The sequence below is a fragment of the Chiloscyllium punctatum genome, chromosome 19 (assembly GCF_047496795.1).
Source record: "Chiloscyllium punctatum isolate Juve2018m chromosome 19, sChiPun1.3, whole genome shotgun sequence".
Taxonomy (NCBI): domain Eukaryota; kingdom Metazoa; phylum Chordata; class Chondrichthyes; order Orectolobiformes; family Hemiscylliidae; genus Chiloscyllium; species Chiloscyllium punctatum.
The window spans coordinates 60,273,918-60,296,382 of NC_092757.1; the positions used below are offsets into that span (position 1 = coordinate 60,273,918).

General features: G+C 41.6%; 1 protein-coding gene and 1 long non-coding RNA gene across 2 annotated transcripts; one reads left to right on the plus strand and one right to left on the minus strand.

Annotated features, from left to right (window-relative positions):
• Positions 1–184: 184 nt before the first annotated feature.
• Positions 185–22,003, minus strand: LOC140491392 (uncharacterized). Its single transcript, XR_011963304.1, has 3 exons — positions 21,524–22,003; positions 6,674–7,094; positions 185–492 (listed from the first exon to the last, which is right to left on the minus strand). It is a non-coding gene; the product is annotated as an uncharacterized lncRNA (long non-coding RNA).
• Positions 6,723–14,216, plus strand: LOC140491391 (fibrinogen-like protein 1-like protein). Its single transcript, XM_072589500.1, has 3 exons — positions 6,723–6,799; positions 11,933–12,061; positions 12,928–14,216. The coding sequence occupies exons 1-3, from the start codon at positions 6,784–6,786 to the stop codon at positions 13,563–13,565; spliced, it is 783 nt and encodes a 260-aa protein (XP_072445601.1). The 5' UTR covers positions 6,723–6,783; the 3' UTR covers positions 13,566–14,216.
• Positions 22,004–22,465: the final 462 nt, after the last annotated feature.

Below are 22,465 nucleotides of genomic sequence, written 5' to 3' on the forward strand. Positions count from 1 at the left end.
ACTGTTTTCTTTCATTTCAGTTCTGTTTTATTTTTTCCTTTTTTTTAATGTTGGTTTTGCGACCAAGATGGTGCTGGAGAATGGTGACTATGTAAGCTTTTCACTGTACTCTTCAGGACTGAACTGTACAAAGAAACCAATTGACACCTTTTAAAAAGCCCACATCGCTGAAGGAAATGATTCATTGGGTTTTTCAATTTTTATTAAACATAGATCAACAGATGGCATAGCGTCGCTGCTCATTCATCATCTGGCTCTAAGTCTTGCTGAAATAACAGACCATAATTAAACAGCTCAATTCATGCTTATCTCATGCTTCACAATTTGGTTCGCCTCTTGGTTTCTGGAAAAGTTGAAGCCAGTTTCCGGGTGACTGGTGTTTTTAATTTTAATTCAAGCCATTTCAATTCCAGGATGGATGATTTTGTGACAGTTTATATTTCGGCAGTGCAACAGTGGTTTTGAGGAAGGGTCTAGCACCAGTTTCCTGTACTGCTCCTCAGAAAATATGAAAAGGAATAATATTAAAAATATTTGTTTTGAATGTATTTAATTGAGCTCATTCAAAACTTCAATATAAAACTTTCACTTGCAAGGCATGGTATGAATGTGGCAATTTGGTAGTAACATTGGCCCTAACATAGGTCACAGCCTGCATGGAACCCAACAGCCCACACCCCAGGAGCCAAAGGCCCCCAGGACCATGATATCCATATCTCAATCTGCACCCACTCCTCCTTTCCACTGGACACAATCTCCCTTCCCCAACTCTGCATCTGACCCCACTGCCTTGCTGCCAGTCCTGATTCCAACACCAGCCCATGGTGCACACCTTCTCAAATAGTAGTAACAAAACAGAAAGCAATGAGGTTGAACAAACTGAAATGTTCAAATAGAAATCTCATTGGAAAGAAGAGCAGAACTGTCAAGGCTAGAATACTTGGAAGAGGACTGGCTTAAGTAAAAGCAAAATGCTGCAATGCTGCAGATCTGAAATGAAAACAGAAAATGCTGGAGAAACTCAGCAGATTTGGAGAAATCACCATCTAAGGAGAAAGACAGACAGAGTTAATGTTTTGAGTCCAAAAAGACCCTTGAAAATTATATCAGACATGAAATATTAACTTTGTTTCGCCCTCCACAGATACTGTAAGGCTGTCTGAATTTCCTGAGCACTTTCTATTGTTATTCCTGATCTCTAGCATCTGCAGTACATTATTTTTATTCTAAAAATTCCTGCTGGGACACAAGCTATCTAGATAGTCAATGTTTTTTTCTGCCTTTTTTGGGGAATCAGAAGATAAGTTACTCACTGCAGTATTCTTAACTTATGACCTGCTCCTGTGGCCGCTGTATTTATATGGTTACTCCAGTCTGTATCTTGAGCAACATTAAGTTCTAAAGCAATATCTCACTCTGCTTGGACCAGCATAGCAATTATTCTTTTCCTGTAGCTGTGGAGGTTCCTACTAGTGAACCAACTTCAGCAATTGATCAAAATGATCATAGTTGATTGGGTGTGTAAATATTCTCTGGATTGTGAGCTCAGCAATACGAGGGAAGATTGGCTACAAAGTCACATGAAAGCTATATCTTGGCTTCAGGACCAAAATGACTACATACAAGGTGTTGGGATAGAAGTGTAGTGGTTAAAGTTCTTAAGGATCTTCTGACAACAGGTCACTGTCACCATGGAGTATTTCTTCCAGCACTGGCCAGAGAAAAGGATGTTGAATATTTTGGCATTGTAACTGAGTTGGACATCAGCGTTGTACAGCACTGTCCTCTAGTTGCTTACCTGCACAGTCTACGTTTTGAGAGTTTTCTATGTAGTGGTAGCTGTTGAAATCACTGAAATTCTTGACTGGGTTGTTTAACTATAGTCAGATAATAACTTACCATATTTTGTCTATTTGGGAGAAGGGGTCTGAAATCAAGGCTCAGTCAGAACCCTGGAACTAGACCTTTCTGAAGAGGATTTGTAGAGTCATACAGCATGGTCCAACCAGTCCATGCCAAACTAAACTGGTCCCACACACCTGCTCTGCTCCTGGCCCATATCCTTCCAAACCTTTTCCTAATCATGTACTTATCCAAATGTCTTTTAAACGTTGTAACTATACCCACATCCACCACTTCCTCTGGAAGTTCACTCCACACATGGGCTACCTTCTGTGTGGGGGAAAATAAAATGCTCTTTGTGTCCTTTTTAAATCTTGCTCCTCTGACCTTAAAAATATGCCTCCTAGTCTTGAACACCCCCACCTTAGAGAAAAGACACCTGCCATTAGCACTATCCTTGCCCAATCATGATTCTATAAACCTCTGTAAGGTCACCCCTCGAGTCATGTTGGACATAATGCTGTTTCTCTCAACATAGGTTCTGCCTGACTTGCTGAGTTTCTCCAGCAATTTCTAATTATCTTTCAGGGGCAAAATTGGGACAGGAAATATGCTACTTTTTTCTTATTACTGTAATGCATAGGCCAATAGATTTGTATACTATTTCCCTGAAATGACACTAGAAGGAAATTCAAACCAGTATGCAAACCTCTTTGCCTGAAGGCAAGTGAATTATATAGGAACTTCTTTCTTGACAGATCAGAAAACCACAAAATAATTATCTTTCCAGTAAGTGGAATGTGCTTTTACCAAATAATTTACGGCAAACAATCTATATCAGTGACATGTCGAATATGTGATGAAAATTAACTTCATGGTTGATTAAATTGAGAGATGTCCCTGAAAGGTGTCCCACCCTATTATTAACTTTATGATTTATGATGGTGACATGAACACAAATGTAATTTCTCTATTGCCAGTATAAACAATCTCCCAGATTTCAATACGAAAGGTTTTCTAGCATCACTTAGCAGACTTTTGTCAATTCCCAGGTACAGAAACATAGAAATTAGGAATGGGAGTAGATCATTTGGCCCTTTGAGACTGCTCTGCTGCTCAGTATGATCATGGGCATTCAGCACCATCACAGACATTGTTGCCATCTCCAATCACTTGGCTTTCTCATTGACTTCTTTGATGAATGCCACATGAGTTGTCTGGGCAAGGGGCCACCACTGCCTGGCCCTGGTTAACTGACAGTGAACTGGATGTGAATATAGGAGGTATGGTTAGTAAGTTTGCAGATGACACCAAAATTGGAGATGTAATCAACAGTGAAGAAGGTTTAATTTAGATAAATGTGAGATGCTGCATTTTGGAAAGGCAAATCAGGGCAGGACTTACACACATAATGGTAACGTCCTGGGGAGTGTTGCTGAACAAAGAGACTTTGGGGTACAGGTTCATTGTTCCTTGAAAGTGGACAGGATAGTGATGAAGACATTTAGTATGCTTCCCTTTATTGGTCAGAGCATTGAGTATAGGGATTGGGAGGGAATGTTGAGGCTGTACGGGACATTGGTTAGACCACCGTTGGAATACTGTATTCAATTCTGGTCTCCCTGCGATAGGAAGGATGTTATGAAACTTGAAAGGGTTCAGAAAAGATTTACAAGGATGTTGCCAGGTTTGGAAGGCTTGAAATATAGGCAGAGGCTGAATAGGCTGGGGTTGTTTTCCCTGGAGCGTTGGGAGCTGAGTGGTGACCTTATAAGTTTGAAAAATCACGAGGGACATGGATAGGGTAAATAGTCAAGGGCTTTTCCCCAAGTTTGGGGATCCCAAAACTAGAGGAGATAGATTTAAGCTGAGAGGGAAAAGATTTAAAAGGGAACTAAGGGGCAGCGTTTCCACACAAAGGTGCTGGTGTATGGAATGAGCTGCCAAAGGAAGTGATGGAGGCTGGTACAATTACAATATTTAAAAGGCATCTGGATGGGTATATGAATAGGGAAGATTTAGAGGGGTATGGGCTAAATGCTGGCAAATGGCACTAGATTAATTTAGGATATCCAATTTGCATGGACGAGTTGGACTGAAGGGTCGGCTTCCATACTGTACAGCTCTGTGACTGTATGACATTGCCTGCATAGCACCATTTCTACACAAATATTTCCCTCAGTGTAAGTTATTCTCTTTTAGCATTGAGCAGCAAAACTAGCATTTTCCACATTATCTTCAAGGAGTATAGATCCCAATATTGCCATGTAGTAATATAGTTATCAGTAGATGGATTAAGAGTTAATTTTGAGCTAATGAGATTACAGTTATTTACTTTTCACAGCATTTTCATATAGAGTAAGACAAAGAAGACAAACCACAGTGTTTGCTTTTATTCTCCATGCTTCTATTCTCAACCCAAGGATCCCATTAGCTTTTTTATCAACTGTTTCAACTTGCCTGGTCACCAAGAATTATGTACTTGGTCCCTCTGTTCTTATACTCCCCTCCAAGTTGTACCATCTATGCCTGTATTGTGTCTCTACATTTCTTCTTTTTTGTGTAACATTTTACATTTCTCTGCATTGAAATTCATTTGCCAGGTGTTTGCCCATTTAGCCAACTTGCCAGTGTCCCTCTGAAGTCGCTCAGCATCATCCTCATAATTCACTGTTCTCTGTAGCTTGGTATAATCTTCAAATTTAGAGATTTTGCCCTCAATATACACCTGCAAATAATTCTTGTAAGTCAGAAAAAGTAAGGCCCCATCACCGATTCCTGGGAACAACATTTTCAACCTGTCTCTAGCCCATCAATACTGTTCTATGCTCCCTATCTTTCACCCAACTTCTAACCCATGTTGCCAACGACTCACCAATCCCAAACATTTCTAATTTGCAAACCAACCTCTGCTTTGTGACATCATATCAAATGCTTTCTGAACGTCCAAATAAACAATATCCACAGTACTATCCTCATCCACTGCCTGTGTTACCTCATTAAAGACCTCAATTACATTTTTCAGACATGACCTGTCCTTGACAAAGCACTGTAAACTGTCCAGTATTAACTTATTTTTTTCTCTAAGCGCATATTTGCCTTATCCCATATTATGACCTCCATCAGCACTCCCACTATTGATGTCAAGCTGACTGGTCTGTCGTTTCCTGGGTTATCCTTTGTCCCTTTCTTAAACAATGGTGCCACATTTACAATCTTGCAGTTGTCTATGAATAAAACTGTGTTCAGAGAGGCTTAGAACATTTCTGTCAAGGCTCTGCAATTTACTTCCTAAACTCTGTCAGCAATCTAGTTGCATCTAGATGTAGTTACATCACTAACTAGAATGGTGTTAGCCTTTTTAGCACTTTTTCTTTATCACTATACCACTCAGTTGCTCAATACTCACATTTTCAACTGGGCCATTGTCACCATTTTCTAATTTGTAAAGGCAGAAACAAAATACTTATTTAGTACCTCTACCATACCCTTTGCTTCAGTGAACAGTTTACCTGCTTGTTCCTGATGTGCCCCACTCTATCCTTCACTAATTTTTTTTACTATTAATACATGTAAAGAACATTTTACTATTTGTTTTAGCGCTGCCTTCCATCGTTTCCTCATGCTTCCCCTTAGCCTTCCTTATTCCAGTCTTAGCCTTTCTCCTGCATTTAAGATACTCTTCCTGATTTTTATTGCAATTATTATTCCGATTTGGATCAAATGTTTCCTTTTTTTTTCATTATTTTCTCATCAACATACTTAGTCATATACCTTTGGATACCCGGTATTTATTTCTCATGAGTATGTACGTGGGTTGTACCTTATTCATCTTTCTTTTGAAAGTCTCCCATTTTTCAAACACTATTTCATCCATCAAATTGTGTTTACAATCAACCAGCTCCAATTCAACTTTTAGAACCCTAAGATTTGCCCTTTTCCAGCTTGGGATCTTAATCCTTGGTTGATCTTTAACCTTTCCAGTTTCATATTGAATCTTATTATATGGTTTATTTCCAAGTGCTCCCCCACTCTGACATTCTCCGCTTGGCCTGCCTCATTTCCTAGGAACAGATTCAGTGTAGCTTCCTCCCTGATGGGACTGGAAATTTACTGTTCCCGATAGTTCTTATGCACAAAATGCAGGAATTCCTTCCCTTCTGTATCCCACTCTCTACCTTTCTCCCAATCTACCCTAGGTAAATTAAAATTTCCAACTTTCACAACCCTGCTTGTCCTGCGGGTTTCCATAATCTGCCAACGAATGCTCGTTTCTACTTCTTCCCTATTATTTGGAGGTCTGTAATAAATACTCAACAAGGTCACCGCCTCCTACCTGTTCCTCAGCTTCAACCATATTCAATTCAGAAACTGCATCTCGGTCAAGGACAATGATATTACCTTTGACCAACTCCTTCCCTTTTACTCACCCTGTTTCTACTATAACTACTATAATCCAGGATATTAAGTATCCAGCCCTGTTCTGGCTTTAGCTATGTTTCTATGTCATATTTCCCAAGAACAATTCCTGCTTCCAGTTCTCTAATTTTGCTCACTATACTCTGCGCATTTACACATATGCAATTTATCCCTGCCCTCATCTCTTTAACCCTTGCCTATTGGAAGGTAACCATTTCTTTGTTCACGGTCATACTCTGGCTTCCATCAATTCGTTTTACTCATTCCTAATCATCTCTCTTATGCCCTCATTGGTAGCGATCATCATTGCAGAGCTTAAGCAGTGAAGAGGAATTCTAAAAATAAAATGTTTAGTCAGTTCTGTCTTGGCACCAATATCAAATTACCAAGAATCTCAAGCATGAGCACTAACCAGGGCTGCTGAAACTCCTGTGTAGGCGTGTCTATGTAAATACATTGATTTCAATCAGTATAAATGTAGAGGTTGCATTGCTGAGTTTACTCTGCACAGTTTGAGCCAGGATGGCGACCAAAGCAGGTGAGTCCAAATTTCAATGCTTTCTGCAAAACAAAAAAAAAAGCTCAAAACAGAATTTATTTGTTTCCAGCTTTCTCTTCTCCCAAAATTCTGGTTTTTGTAGGGTTCATCTCTGCAGATTGAGTGCTCCTCAGTACTTAACTCAAAGGGTCATTTCTTCCATGTCAGTTGATTTTTAATTGGTACCTCAGTCTATTTGATTGTACGTGTCATCAGTCGATAATCATCCCAACATCGCTGAATGTAACCATTTTGAAGAACAACAACAAGCAGGAGACGTAGCTGGCAAGTGGAGCTGTAAATGGAACTAAATGTTACTAACATTATTAATGTCACAATCAGTTGCCCCTGCACATGTGATCCAACTGGTAAGTTCAAATGTCATCAAGGATGGAAATGGAAAGGACTTAGGTTTCCACACTAACTGACCTGTTAGACCCCTTCCTCCAGGCTCGGATAAGATGACCAGTTGAGCTAGATGATAAGCTTGAAAGGCACCTGTGAGTGATACATTTTCACAAGAGCAGAAAGAGAAGGAAGCAGTGTAAAAGTAAAGGACATCGTACTGGTATTTCAATCTCACAACTGTAAAAAGATGTGAACTGGGAAATTGCTATCACTGTATCACAGAATGAAACTGCCTACGACCAAAGAAAGTTCTTCTATTCATTTGTGTTTAGAATGTAAAGATTGTTTAAGTTAAAAACATTGGCTAAACAATGTGTGAAATTTAACATGTAATTCTATGAACCTATTATTTAAACTGAATTCTCTCAGGTTGCCTTATGTCTACCTTCATTGCTTTGCTTATTGCTCCTTTCTTATTCCATTCTTTCTGCCTGCCTTGCTTTCTCTCTTTCAGATATACAGTATTTCCTTCACTTTCACATTTAGGGCTTTTTGCACCCAGGCACAAGTTTGAATCTGTGAGAGGAGTTATGTTTCGGAAACCTGGAAGAGCAGGTTTCTGAAAAGCCATGAAAGTTTGGCTCCGGGTGCTGTTTTAATTTGTTTCTTCAGATTTTGTCACAGCAGCCTGATTGACTGGAAAAAGGAATTCAGCAGCCAAACAGGTAAGTGTATCAGTAGTATGTAGGTAGAGATTGAAGGGAATGGAGATAGAACAAGGTCGAAGGTGGTTGTGGGGTAAGGCAATGTTGGGGAAGAGATCATTGGATGTACACGGGGATCATAGGCAGAAGAGATCACAGAGAGATGGAAAGATCAGGGGAGCTAGACGGTCTTGGGGGAGATCACAATTAGGCAGATTGTGGGGTGGGGGTTGGGGTGGAGTTTACAGGGTAGCCTAGGATCGCAACAAAAATAGGAGTAGCTGTTAGGGTCTCTTCAAACTATTGTACCAATAAATATGAACATAATCTCAAATTCACTCTCCTATGTGCACCCCTTAGCTTTAGACTCCTTTGTAATTTACAATTCTGTCCAACTCAGCATATATACTGAATATATTCAATAATTCATCCCTCAGAGCTATCCAGATAGAAACTTCTAGGATTCACAACATCCTGAGAAGAAATTCCTCAACATTTCTGCTTTAAAGGAACAATAAGCAACTTTTAAATTAGGCCGTCCAGTTCTAGATTTGACCAACAGAGGATATATCTTTTCAGCATCAATTCTATCAAGCTTCCTCAGAATCTGAAATGCAAATGAGTTCTTTCATAAAAAAAACCATAAAAAATACTTTCATAAAAAGTACTCTAGGTGCTGTCTTACAATCATGACCATCATATTCCACTTCTATATTTCACCCCATTTGGAATGAAGGGCAACATTAATTTAGTTTCCTAATTATTTACTGAACCTGCATAAATAACTTATGTTACAAATACATAGTCATCCAGATCACTTAGCACTGCAGCATTCTGTGATAATTGTCTATTTAAATAAAATTTTCATCTCCCATTCTTCTTACTTGTCATTTTTCCTATATTCTGCTCCACTTACCAAATTGTTGCCGCTTGCTTCACATAACCGTGTCACTTTGGAAACTCTTTGAGCTGAATGTTCTGATACCAACTCAGCTGTTGAATTTAATGAACTTATTCATATGTGGCAAATACTTAAAGTGTCAAAAACTTGAGCCTGTTGTATAATATTTACTCATCTACCAATAAGCAAGGACAGAAAACAACAGGACCCTAATTGATGGATGCAGATTCTTTTAACTGGGAATCCAGGTTACACCAGACATGACTACGTGAATATTCTTTTGAAAGGATTTTAAGTTGGCAAATCAGTCTGATTGATGGGCTAGTATGAACTGTTCTACACAGCCAACAAAGAGACAGGCATAGCTGGGGCCCATACGTGTGCCCATGGCTACGCCTTTGGTCTGGAGGAAGTGGGAGGATTCAAAGGTGAAATTTTTAAGGGTGAGGACCAGTTCGGCCAAACGAATGAGTGTCAGTGGAAGGGTACTGTTGGGGACGTCATATGGGCCCCAGCTATGCCTGTCTCTCTATTGGCTATGTAGAACAGTTGATCTTCCATAATTACACCGGCACCACTCCCCACCTCTTCCTCCGCTACATTGAGACTGCATTGGCGCCACCTCGTGCTCCCGCGAGGAGGTTGAGCAATTCATCAACTTCACCAACACATTCCACCCTGACCTTAAATTTATCTGGACCATCTGGGCGGCACGGTGGCACAGTGGTTAGCACTGCTGCCTCGCAGCGCCGGAGACCCGGGTTCAATTCCCGCCTCAGGCGACTGACTGTGTGGAGTTTGCACGTTCTCCCCGTGTCTGCGTGGGTTTCCTCCGGGTGCTCCGGTTTCCTCCCACAGTCCAAAGATGTGCAGGTTAGGTGAATTGGCCAAGCTAAATTGCCCGTAGTGTTGGTTAAGGGGTAGATGTAGATGTAGGGGTATGGGTGGGTTACGCTTCGGCGGGGCGGTGTGGACTTGTTGGGCCGGAGGGCCTGTTTCTACACTGTAAGTAATCTAATCTCTGACACCTCGCTCCCCTTCCTGGACCTCTCCATCTTCATTAGTGACGACCGACTTGACACTGACATTTTTTACAAACCCACCGACTCCCATAGCGACCTGGAATTACACCTCTTCCCACCCTATCTCTTGCAAAAATGCCATCCTGTATTCCCAATTTCTCCACCTCCGCCGTATCTGCTCCCAGGAGGACCAGTTCCACCACAGAACACACCAGATAGCCTCCTTCTTTAGAGACCGCAATTTCCCTTCCCACATGGTTAAAGATGCCCTCCAACGCATCTTGTCCACATCCCGCACCTCCGCCCTCAGACCCACCCCTCCAACCGTAACAAGGACAGAACGCCCCTGGTGCTCACCTTCCACCCTACAAACCTTCGCATAAACCAAATCATCCTCCGACATTTCCGCCACCTCCAAAAAGACCCCACCACCAGGGATATATTTCCCTCCCCACCCCCTTTCCGCCTTCCGCAAAGACCGTTCCCTCCGTGACTACCTGGTCAGGTCCACACCCCCCTACGACCCACCCTCCCATTCTGGCACTTTCCCCTGCCACCGCAGGAACTGTAAAACCTGTGCCCACACCTCCTCCCTCACCTCTATCCAAGGCCCTAAAGGACCCTTCCACATCCATCAAAGTTTTACCTGCACATCCACTAATATCATTTATTGTATCCGTTGCTCCCGATGTGGTCTCCTCTACATTGGGGAGACTGGGCGCCTCCTAGCAGAGCGCTTTAGGGAACATCTCCGAGACACCCGCACCAATCAACCAAACCGCCCTGTGGCCCAACATTTCAATTCCCCCTCCCACTCTGCCAAGGACATGGAGGTCCTGGGCCTCCTTCACTGCTGCTCCCTCACCACCAGACGCCTGGAGGAAGAACGCCTCATCTTCCGCCTCGGAACATCAATGTGGACTTCAACAGCTTCCTCATTTCCCCTTCCCCCACCTCATCCTAGTTTCAAACTTCCAGCTCAGCACTGTCTCCTTGACTTGTCCGGACTTGTCCGACCTGCCTATCTTCTTTTCCACCTATCCACTCCACCCTCTCCTCCTTGACCTATCACCTTCATCTCCTCCCCCACTCACCCATTGTACTCTATGCTACTCTCTCCCCACCCCCACCCTCCTCCAGTTTATCTCTCCACGCTTCAGGCTCACTGCCTTTACTCCTGATGAAGGGCTTTTGCCTGAAACGTCGACTTTGCTGCTCGTTGGATGCTGCCTGAACTGCTGTGCTCTTCCAGTACCACTAATCCAGTATTTGGTTTTCAGCATCTGCAGTCATTGTTTTTACTTTCACTCACTTGTCAACCCAGAATATGTCTCACTCAGTCTTAAGATAAATGTTCTAATACAGAAACCCTACAGAGCAAGCCACAGTTGGGGGAATGTAGCCTATAGCTGCTCAAGAGACCTTTAGGGGAGTCAATCTCCAATCTAAATGAGTCTGACATCCAAACCTGCAGACAGGTTTTGGAAGCCCTATTGGGGTGAGTGGAGTTTGTTCTAGATACAAAAATATTGCAGGCCAATGTGGAGCACTCCTCCTGGGCCATAAGCCAGTGCTGAAAAGGCATTCCCCTAGAGCTGTCTTTCCCTCCTATGAACTGTTGGGATTCTGAGAAACATGGGTAGTTAAATGTGTTAGTAAAGTTAAATATAATGCTCATGCCCTTATTATAATAATTAAATAGCCGACCTGCCTTCAGAAGCAAGTTAGTTAGCTGCACCTTTACTATCTTCCATTAAAGTTGAAAAGGGGCAGATGAGAAGGGTCTTGTTTGCAATTTCAAAAATATTTATCTCACTAGACTCATACCTACAGGAGGTGAAAATTCACCTCATACTCTCCCTAGTACATACTGTCTGGCTTTCTTTCTGACCCTTGAGGAGTGTCTTACCCTCTTGGCCTGTTACACATTCATATTCTTTGTGACTCCTGTAATGCTTGTCTCACTCCCATGCTCTCTCTAGACTTTCTCACTCTAACCTTTGCCCTCTTGGCATCCTTTCCTGTTTCTTGTGTTTTGCCTCTCATAAAAGTTTGCATTGTCACCCCCTTGACTCTCTCCTGATTCTTACACTTTGTGTCTTAATTTTGATTTTGCAACTGTCTCAATTTTTACTGCTGTTTGTTTTATGAACCTTAGGTTCTGTCTTGACTGCAGTCATTTTTTTAGCACTGAGTGCTGCAAACTGTGAAGAAGAAATCGGGAACATGCATATGTTAGATGTACAAGAAAGAATCACAAGAAGTTTCGGGAAAAAACCCGTATCAGGTTATTATTCTGCTTTGTCTTTGCGGTCAATATTTTTTTTTAGGGACCTTGTAATAAGCTCTGTTAAAAGTTTAATACACAATAGACTTAAGCTCTTTCCCTGGCACCAATCAAAGCTGAAGTCAGTGTGTTTGACACATTAATGTCACATCTGACTTTTATATGAAATTGTAATCCTATATTCCTAGATTGTGTCAGTAACATCGCCTGATTTGATCCCTGTCTCCACTGCTCTGCTGCTGAAACCCTTATTCGTGTCTTTATTACCCTAGATTTGATGGTTGTAATGCACTCCTTACTGCTGTATCCACCATAAACTGGAGGTTATCCAAAACTCTACTTGCCCTGTCTTAACATGCACCAAGTTTTGATTTTAAAATTTGCATCAATGTTCCCCTTGATTTGGTCTCTTGGGCAGCCTTTGTTTTAACAGTGCCAAGATCTGGAATTCCCCTCCCTACAGCTGCCTGCCTCATCTTCCTCCTTTTAGACATACCTCCTCCACATTTGGTTCTTATCTTCTGTCCTGCTTTGCCTTTTTTTCTCCTTCCTACATTCTGCCTGTCATCTCCAGCTTCACACTTGTATTCATTCCCCTGCTCTCTTTCTTACCTCTCCCCTTGAGTCGCTTTCTTCATGACTCCCAGCAACTTACTTCACCCATTCCTTCTGTCCCTTTCCTTTATCCCATCCATATTTTGTCCTTTTCTCTCTTGATAGCTTCCTTCTTTTATCTCCATCTCTCATCCTCTTTACTCATCTCTTCCTGCTTTCATCCACTTCCCTTTGCCCTGACCTTCTATATGCTAGTTTTCTTCAACTCTCATCTCATGATTAAATCAATAAAACAATCTTCCATATTGCAGGTTATCCCACGGATTGCAGCAAAGTCAGGGGTAAAAGTGGAGTTTACGTTATCCAACCCACCGGTTCCATTCCAATTGTTGTATATTGCAACATGAGGACAGACGGTGGTGGATGGACTGTGATTCAAAAGAATAATTATCCTTCTAAAATTACCTGGACAGAATACTGGACAGCTTACAAGTATGGTTTTGGCAACGTCCTTCAGGATCACTGGTTAGGAAATGAATATATACATGACATCACAAGTCAGGGAACCTACAAAGTAAAATTCCTGCTGGTAGGCAAGCACAACCAGCACCGTTTTGCTGAATACGATCTATTCTCTATAGGGAATGAAGCAAGTGGTTACAGGCTGCATCTAGGCGCATACATAGGAAATGCGGGCAATTCAATGGTATCAACTTCGAGCAGTCTTGTACATGACAACATGAAGTTTTCAACACTTGACCGAGACCAGGATAGGTCACGTCTCAACTGTGCACAAAGTAGTAAAGGAGGCTTCTGGTATAATAGCTGTCAATGGGTTAACTTGAATACATTGACAATAGTTTGGAAAGGCTTCTGCAGTTTGTGCCGGTCTTCTGAGATTCTCATCAAACCTACTGATGTGTGTAGGCGGGCATACTTACACAAGTAGATTAAAGCTGACACACTCCTGGTGATCCTTCAGCTTGGGATAGGTGTTTCTTGTGGATTGGGATTGATCTATATTCACTTTTTGGGAGCTGAGTTTCTGTGTAATGCCAGATTTACAGTAAAGTGAAGCTAAACTTGTGAACTGTTACCTGGCTGTAACTATATAACTTAAAAGTCTAGAAATCCTCACAAACAAATACGCCTAAGGTCACCCTCAAGCTTCAACCAATCTCGATCCATATTCTGAGATGCGGAGATGCCGGTGTTGCACTGGGGTAGACAACCACAACACCTAGTTTTAGTCCAAGAACTCTTCACCTGAAGAAGGAGCAGCGTTCCGAAAGCTTGTGATTTCAAATGAGCTTGTTGGACTAAAACCTGGTGTTGCATGTCTTCTGATATATTCTGAGAAGTTACAGTTTCTTTACAACATTTATAACAGTTGTCAAAAGTTTTAACACATTCAAAATGCACTGTTACTTTGTGACTGTTTATTTTTGTCACCATAAAGGCAAGGAATAAGAATCTGGATTGAAATATACAATAATATGCAAAAATGTAAAGAGCTACATACCTATTTACAAAACTGTATTTCATTCTGTTTAAAAATGATTAAAATGATTCTAATTACAATAAAATCTACTTAAATTTTTGCTGATAGTTTGAATGCAATTTTCTATGGGACTGGAATACAAACAAGGATTAACTGCTTCTAAAACCGAATCATTAAAACAGTGTGTTCTTTATTGATGACATTAAATTGATAATCTCTCTCAAAGAATACATAGAATAGCTAATGTCAGGAATGGAAACACATCACATTCACAGATATGGGACTTTTGAGATTCCCATCATGTGCAATGTCCCAGATGGACACCACTCAATTCTATTCAGTTACACAGATTTATTTATACAACTCAAATTACAGCACACCAAAATCCGTTCAACAATGTGAAAATAATAGAAAAGGTGCTAGAGGTATAAGAAATGTCTCATGATTTGCAATAAGCTGTTGTATAATGGAGGTCACGGAGGCTCTCAATGGAAAGAGAATACTTTCTTTCATTCTCACTTCCTGGGGATGAGCTTGCAAAGCAAGCATCAGTGTCTACACATTGCAGCCTTTTCCAATACCATAGGATGTCACTGACTGCAGGCACCAGCAAATATATTATTTTTTATTTCAAAAATATACTATATTCACAAAAAAAAATCTTGTATATACACATGGTCACAAAAGCAGTTTGGGTCTATACTACTGCATATCATATAAATAAACAAAACATTGGACTTTGACTCTATCCAATAAACTAAAGACCTCTCTTGCACATATAATAATATTAATATTTACATATATTTTGAAGATCTGGACCCCCGGGGTGGGAGTGTCTCTCTGTTCCATGGTCAGTCAATAAGTACTCACAATTGGTCTGGTTCTATAAGACTTCACACTTTATTTCTCATACAGCCAGGCACAGATTGTGCAGAAACACAGAGATTAAACACTTTCGTGTTCCTCAGAGGAGCTGCGCACACGGCTTAAAACAAAGACATCTTTATACTTTTCTTAAAGAAAGGTACAAACCATAATTGTACAGTACATTCAAACAATTACCAATCAACTTTCAAAATAATCTTAACTGACACCTACTCGTCCAATGATATTTCTTGGAATCAACTTTGTTTTCCAACACTTAGGCCACTCTTATCTCACTAAGACAGTCTTTGCACCTGCACTTGAGGGTCAGTTAGGATGACCAGTAATGTCTTATCTAGTCTAGTTATTGCTATGCTGTAGAGGAAACATTGTCTGCTAATCTCTGTTGAGGCAGACTGTGGTTAGTCAATTATGCCGTTGTAGCAGAGTTTAAAGCCACTTTATGCAGCGTTTAGCAGAATTGTCAATTTGCAGCCTAGATGCCATTTTGTCATATTATTTGCATTGAGAAGCCATCTTGTTGCCACTTAAGTTAGTAAGAGCATGTGTTCCTGCCAACAACTAGTTACCTCAGCCTGTATTCAGGTTCCAGATCTTCATCCCCCCTCTTTGGTCATCCTATAACTACACCATAGGAGGGCATAGATTAGATCAGTCCAATCGAATGGATGTTAGAGATTGCCGTACCTTCTCCTCCTCCTCTGAGGAAGAAGCAGGGATTTGCAACCACACCTCATCTTCATTTGGACGGAGAAGAAGCATTTTCTGGGGGGAGCCGATGTTGTCAAAAGAAGTCATTAGCTTGGCAATAATACATTTAATAATAGCAATGGCAGCAAAGAGACAAATTAAAATAATTGCATATACATGGCCAGATTTATCAATCAGTTGTACCATGAGCCAAAACCCCAATCTCCCCATCCAGTGCCTTCTGTCATTTGATTGACAAAGATGCAGACGTCATCTACATGCTTGGTAATATTCTCAATGAGATCAGTAACCCCCATCATACACTTGCTTTTAATTATGGTTAACACCCCACCCTCTTTGGCAAGTAGGTTTTGTTGGGAGAACAGACGTAATTCTGAAAGCATATCCTTCAGGCCTGTTTTAGTGACTTCCCTGAACATATGGGTAGTCCATGGCTACAAAGTATGGTTGGCCTGACCGCTTAGGGTGAATGCTGTTCAGTAAAAAGAGGTGGGTCTTTCGGTAAGAGATGTGGTTATTGTCCCAGACTGGTTCCTTCCTTCGACAACTGGGAAGATGGAGGTGTCATTGGGGGTCACATTGTGAAGGTGGGTGCCATTACCCATACAACAAAAAGCTTGAATACCAGCAATTACAGAGACACACTCCTCCAGTAGGCACAAGGACTCAGAGGTTGGTACATTTGATCAAAAAACGTGGAATAGTCTTATTCACATTCATGTAAATGCACCCCCATCCCTTACCATTGTCACAATTTGGATAGGCTACCCCGGACTTATTAGAGGAAGTCCACAAGCAACTAGCGGGTGGGGATAAGTAATAGTCAATAGAAACATTATGTCCAGTAGGTGCCTTAGAAACATTCCATACTCCTTCATTGGGATTCGGAAAGGGGAAAGGGGGCAAAGAGTCCTTTGCTGATGTGAGGGCGTAACAGACCACTTCCTCCCGGCCAAATATTTTGTTCTGACATTGAAGAAACAGATTGTTAGTGAAAGCTAACATTTCCCCCTTTTCTGTTTTGCGGCATGCAGGTTTAGACCTCTTTAGGTAGGAGTAAGGCTTGCCAGGGCTGGCCATAGCACAACTGAAATCAAACTGGCATCGAACACCTTGACAGGGTAGACCATTAAGACTTGTACTGTTAGCGAACTGTCCGATCTTCTTGATGAGTTGACCATTGCAACTCATTCTTGATATCGTTCCGTGCATCAAAAGTATCAGTCTCTTGGCACACAAAGACATCTTTTTGGCATAGATGGTACACAGTCTCTGGCTGATCAGGATCACACAGGTAAACAGGAAGAGGCCTTTCTTGAGCACTAATGCCAATGACGAAGAGTCTATTTAACAGAGTAAGTTTAATCTTCATTATCTCCCCCCCTTGCAAGGGGCTCGTTCGATGACCTTGCAATGATGGAGGTGCCCAGTGACCTTATTAGCAGTAGGAGTGGTGAGAAGAACCTGGAAGGTCCCCTCCCATTGAGGTTGGAGGCCGCAGCGTGTCCATTGTAATAGAGTATCAACCATTCCCTCCTTGCCCAAGTATATACAAAAATGCACATAATTAAAATAGGCAGCAGCAAAGAAGGAACACAAACTTGTCCAGCAGTGGTTACCCACATTTTGAGTATCGAGGGAGAACCCTATTTGAAGCCATAGTTTGTGCTCTTCAGCAGGGGCCTTCCCCTGTAATTTCTGTACTTTACCCAGGTCTGGCATACCTATCCCAATATTCTCTCTATCCGGGTTTTGCTGGGGGCCCAATGGGACCAGAGGTTTGGGGTGTGAGGCTGCCTGCTTGGCAGCTGCATCCACCTGCCATTACTTTGGAAACTAAATCAGTTGCCTCAGTATGAGCCGAACATCTTGATAACTGCCAGATTGATTGAACAAAACAGCATTACTCTAAAGCTGCCCCCACGGGGCTTAAAGATCCTCTATGTTCCCACAAGGCTCCTTAATCGTGGGTCACACCAAAAGCACAATGAAGAGTCAGTGTATATTAGCAGATTTTCCTTTTGTTAGGACACAAGCATGTCAATTCCCCACATTTGCTCCAAGGTAACATTAAAGACACATCACTTCCCAGTGGCCACATTTCCACAGTTAAAGCAAGGGCCAGCCATTTGTCCCTGGGGGATTTTGCTGTCTTGTTCCCAGTCTCTAAGATGTAATACTGGGGCCTGCCTGTCCCTATTCCCAGGGTCCCCTCGGGAAAAAGTTGCTCGGCAGTGGTCGCAGGGCAGGCATCCGAGGTAGGTTCCGCCCCAGTGGGTATCCTGGTCCCAATCAACCCTGTCAAGGTTGGCACACGGCGTTTGGGATCACGCGGGCACTGCATATAATTGGTTTTACATGTAACTTGCATCGTGGTTCAGTCTGGTTGTGACCATCCCAATAGAAAACCACCCATCACTTCATTTGCAACTGGAAATTCCTGGACTAGTTCATACTGTTCGTCTGGATCATGTCAGTGACACCAAGAGGAAAATGTTGCAAAAGCAGAGGGTTAAACAATGGTAATTGAGCTTCCTGATTATTTTTCAATTGTATACCACTTCCGTCAGAAAGATAGCCACATATTTCAGTCTTGTAACACAAGCCATTCGTATTCAGGCTATTCCCAGAATTTTGCTGCATTTACATCCGTATCACCCTTGGACATATTGAGCACATTGGCTCAAATTGAAGCTCAGAGTGAAGGAATAACAGTTTAAACCTAAGATGAGTAGGAATTTCTTCAGCCAGAGGGTGATTAATTTGTGGAATCACTGCTGCAGCAAGCTAAAGCGTCAAGCTATCAAGTTTATTTACGATAGATATGCGGTGGCACAGTGGTTAGCACTGCTGCCTCACAGCACCAGGGTCCTAGGTTCGATTCCAGCTTCCAGGGACTGTCTGTGTGGACTTTGCACCTTCTCCCTGTGTCTGTGTGGGTTTCCTCCGGGTGCTCTGGTTTCCTCCCACAGTCCAAAGATGTGCAGGTCAGGTGAATTGGCTATGCTAAATTGCCCATAGTGTTAGGTGCATTAGTCACAGGGAAATGGGTCTGGGTGAATTACTCTTCGGAGGGTCAGTGTGGACATGTTGGGCCGAAGGGCCTGTTTCCACACTGTAGGGAATCTAATCAAATTGGGTCAGTTTGTTCTTGCGGTCAGGGACATGCTTCATTAACATTACTCTAATTGCTGGGATTGGCCCTGGTTTAGGATGGCGCAGGCCACTCAACCCCATAATATCGGCTATGAAGACTGAATGCTTCATTTTCAAAAGAAGGAAAGGTTTGTAATGGGATGGGGGAGGGGGGTGGTGGTGTGCGGGGGACAATCAGGAGATTGCCCAGGAATAAAATCCCCATCCTCAAATAGGGTCGGTATGCCAGACAAAGGCTCAGGATTCTGAGTAGAATCTAAGTTGTTTATTTTACAGCGTTGTTGCTTTAACCCTGTTTGTATATTGCTCAGCCTTAGTGACCTTACACTGTTTCTCATGTCCCTCTTTTTTTCATTACCCATTCACAGTCAGCTCTGAACACCTCCCAGCTTTTGGGAGTTCCATCTGCTATACGTACCTCTATCCCCCAATCACAGGCAGAATTCCTTCAACTGGCCAGTAACGTACCTTTCCATTCTCTAGTTAGCAACGAATTAATGCAGCCATGCTTCAAATTAACCATGAGGCACTGAGGCAGGTCACTGACAACATGTAAAGGAATAAAACCACGCGATTCTGCCAATTCATTCAGATTTTGTGATTCAGGGCTAATACAATTGATTATTAATAAATAATAAATAAAATAATCATGATCTGTAATTCAGAGGTAGAAACTGAACAAGTGACTAAGACATTTGAAAAGTCATCAATATAAACTGGAAATTCATTTGTTCATTATTCAATATTTAAATGTATACAGTTTCCAATTCTGAAATCCATTATAATTACCTGGTTTTAGTCCCTTAATTTAAATCCCCGATAAGGTTCCTTAAGCGTTCCTGACCAGTCATTGCTCATTTACTATGCCATAGGCCATGTAATGACTGCAGCTGCCTTAAGAGGTCTTGTCTAGTCACATGGTAACAAAAAGACTTCTAAAGCATGAATAATGGCTGAATCCAAAGACACAGATATTAACCATAGGATGTTAATTTTGTTACATGATTTATCACAACCTAATGCTGAACTGAAACTTCAATTGTTATTGAGGGAGGGGAATTGATATAAAATAAAGCTACGACTGGCACACCATAATCACCAATGAGACATAGCAGTCTTAAAATCAAGTGGAAACAAATGAGTCTAAAATAAAATTAAATCTGCTAGTATCCTTTTCTGAAAACAATGCTGTTGGTTTGGGATATTTTGGATCTATCTTTATTACTTACAGTTTTACAAAATTTAACTAAATTAAACAAGGTTCATGCAATTCTTCCACTCAATGAGCAAATGTTAAAGTCTGAAGTGATTTTCCTCAATGTTAGGTTTAGATTATGACTAAAATTGAGCAGAGACCTGCTGTCATCCTGGAACAGAATGATTCTGCACCCGAGGCCCAGATTTAGTGCTACTGCTTTACTTCCTTGAGTCAATTCTTTCATTAGTACAACACGTTGGGGTGAGGGGGATGATAATGACCTTTGGCAGTAGCATGAAATAATGGGGAATTTGAGAGCAAGTTTATACTGATGTCAGATGGTGCAGAATCAAAGGAGAAGACTTTGTTTCAAATGATTATAATGCTGTCTTCCTCCGTATTAAACTGATTTGAAATTGAATAAGATTGGCTTTCATGTAAGCATAAAAGTGATTAGTTAGAAATTGACAATAGGGCAGACACGGCCTGTAAGAAGAACTGGGGTTAATATTTCATTTCATAATCACTGATGGATCCTTAACCTTCAAAGAAATCATGTTGAATTTCCAAAATGCAAATCAAATTCAAAACAGTCCCAGATCTCGAGCTCCAGGGAACAAAACACAAGCATTCAATCACCAATAAGCAAATGTGCCTTCAAACCGAATCTGAAAGGGTAAAACTTTCTGCAAGCTGCAGTGAATCAGTGCTGATTCCCTGTTTGTCTGTCTCATGCTCTCTCCCTCTTGTGTACACACATGAACACTTTAAGGGTAAGGAACCACTTACATTCTAGAAGTCAAAGTTAGGGAGTTTAGCCTCATAAATCCTGGATGTGGCACATCGCTACTTAACCAAGTGTGCAAGAATTGTATCACTGGCCAGCTTTTTTTTTAACACAACAAAGGCAGCAACCACCCTCTATATTTCATAAACAAAGAACAAACCCAAAACAAACAGAACAAAACCACAGCAGACAGACAAGACAAACCAGCAAAGCAAGACAAGCCAAGCTGAACAGATACAACAGAGAAGATAATCTTGATCTAAAACTTTCACTTAATCAACAACCTGACAACGAACAATAAGACTAATGATTTTTGCAAAACATTCTCGACATTCTAAAACCCTGACAGTTTTGTTATATCGTGATACTTCTTTGTTTTGTCTTTCACAGAACAACTTGAGAATTGATTTAGACAACACCAATCCGACTGAATCTGATCCCCGACTCCTCTCTCTCTTTGTTAAGAGTCTCCGACTCTATTTCGGATCCACAGGTCCCTGACCTATTAGTAGGAGTCCCCAACTCCCTGGGGTCCCCGAACCCTCTTCTCTCTTCTTTTTAAGAGTCCCTGACTCTGTTTGGATCCGCAGGTCCCCAATCTGTTAGCAGGAGCCCCCGACTCCCTGGAGTCCCTGACTGCTCTGTAATCTTTTCTGAATGAATTCTTACCAAGGCCAAATCTTCTCAGGCTGGACTGTGATGATAAGTAACGAGGGGGTCGAGTCAACCACGACTTGAATGAGAGGAAAACCAAATGGATAAAATACTCATGTCTGGCTGGCCAATTCCTCTAAACTCAATATTGGAGGACTCAAGGCTTTTACACCGCTGCCCACAATCCGTCTGTGCCGAGTCTGAGTCATGGTACCAAATGAAGATCTGGGCCCCCGGGGAGGGGTCTCTCTGTTCCATATCAGTCAATAAGTACTCACAATTGGTTTGCTTCTTTAAGACTTCACACTTTACTTTTCATACGGCCGGGCACAGATTGTGCAGAAACACAGAGATTAAACACTTTCGTGTTCCTCAGAGGATCTGCGCACATGGCTTAAAACATAGACTGTTTTATACTTTTCTTAAAGAAAGGTACAGACCATAATCATACAGTACATTCAGACAATTACCAATCAACTTTCAAAATAATCTTAACTGACACCTACTCATCCAATGACATTTCCTGGAACCAACTTTGTTTTCCAACACTTATCTCACTAACACAGTCTTTGCACCTGCACTTGAGGGTCAGTTAGGATGACTATAATATCTTATCTAGTCTAGTTATTGCTATGCAGTAAAGGAAGCATTGTCTGCTAATCTCTGTTGAGGCAGACTGTGGTTAGTCAATTATGCCGCTGTAACAGAGCCTAAAGCCATTTTTATGCAGCTTTTAGCAGACTTGTCAATTTGCAGCCTAAATGCCATTTTATCATATTATTTGCATTGAGAAGCCATTTTGTTGCCACTTAAGTTAGTAAGAGCATGTGTTAAGTGGTTGTTCCTGACAACAACTAGTTACCTCAGCCTGTATTCAGGTTCCAGGTCCTCAATTTGAGGCATTAGGTGAGTCCAACAACTGAGCTCACATTTACTTTCAGCAGGAAGACCTCAGAT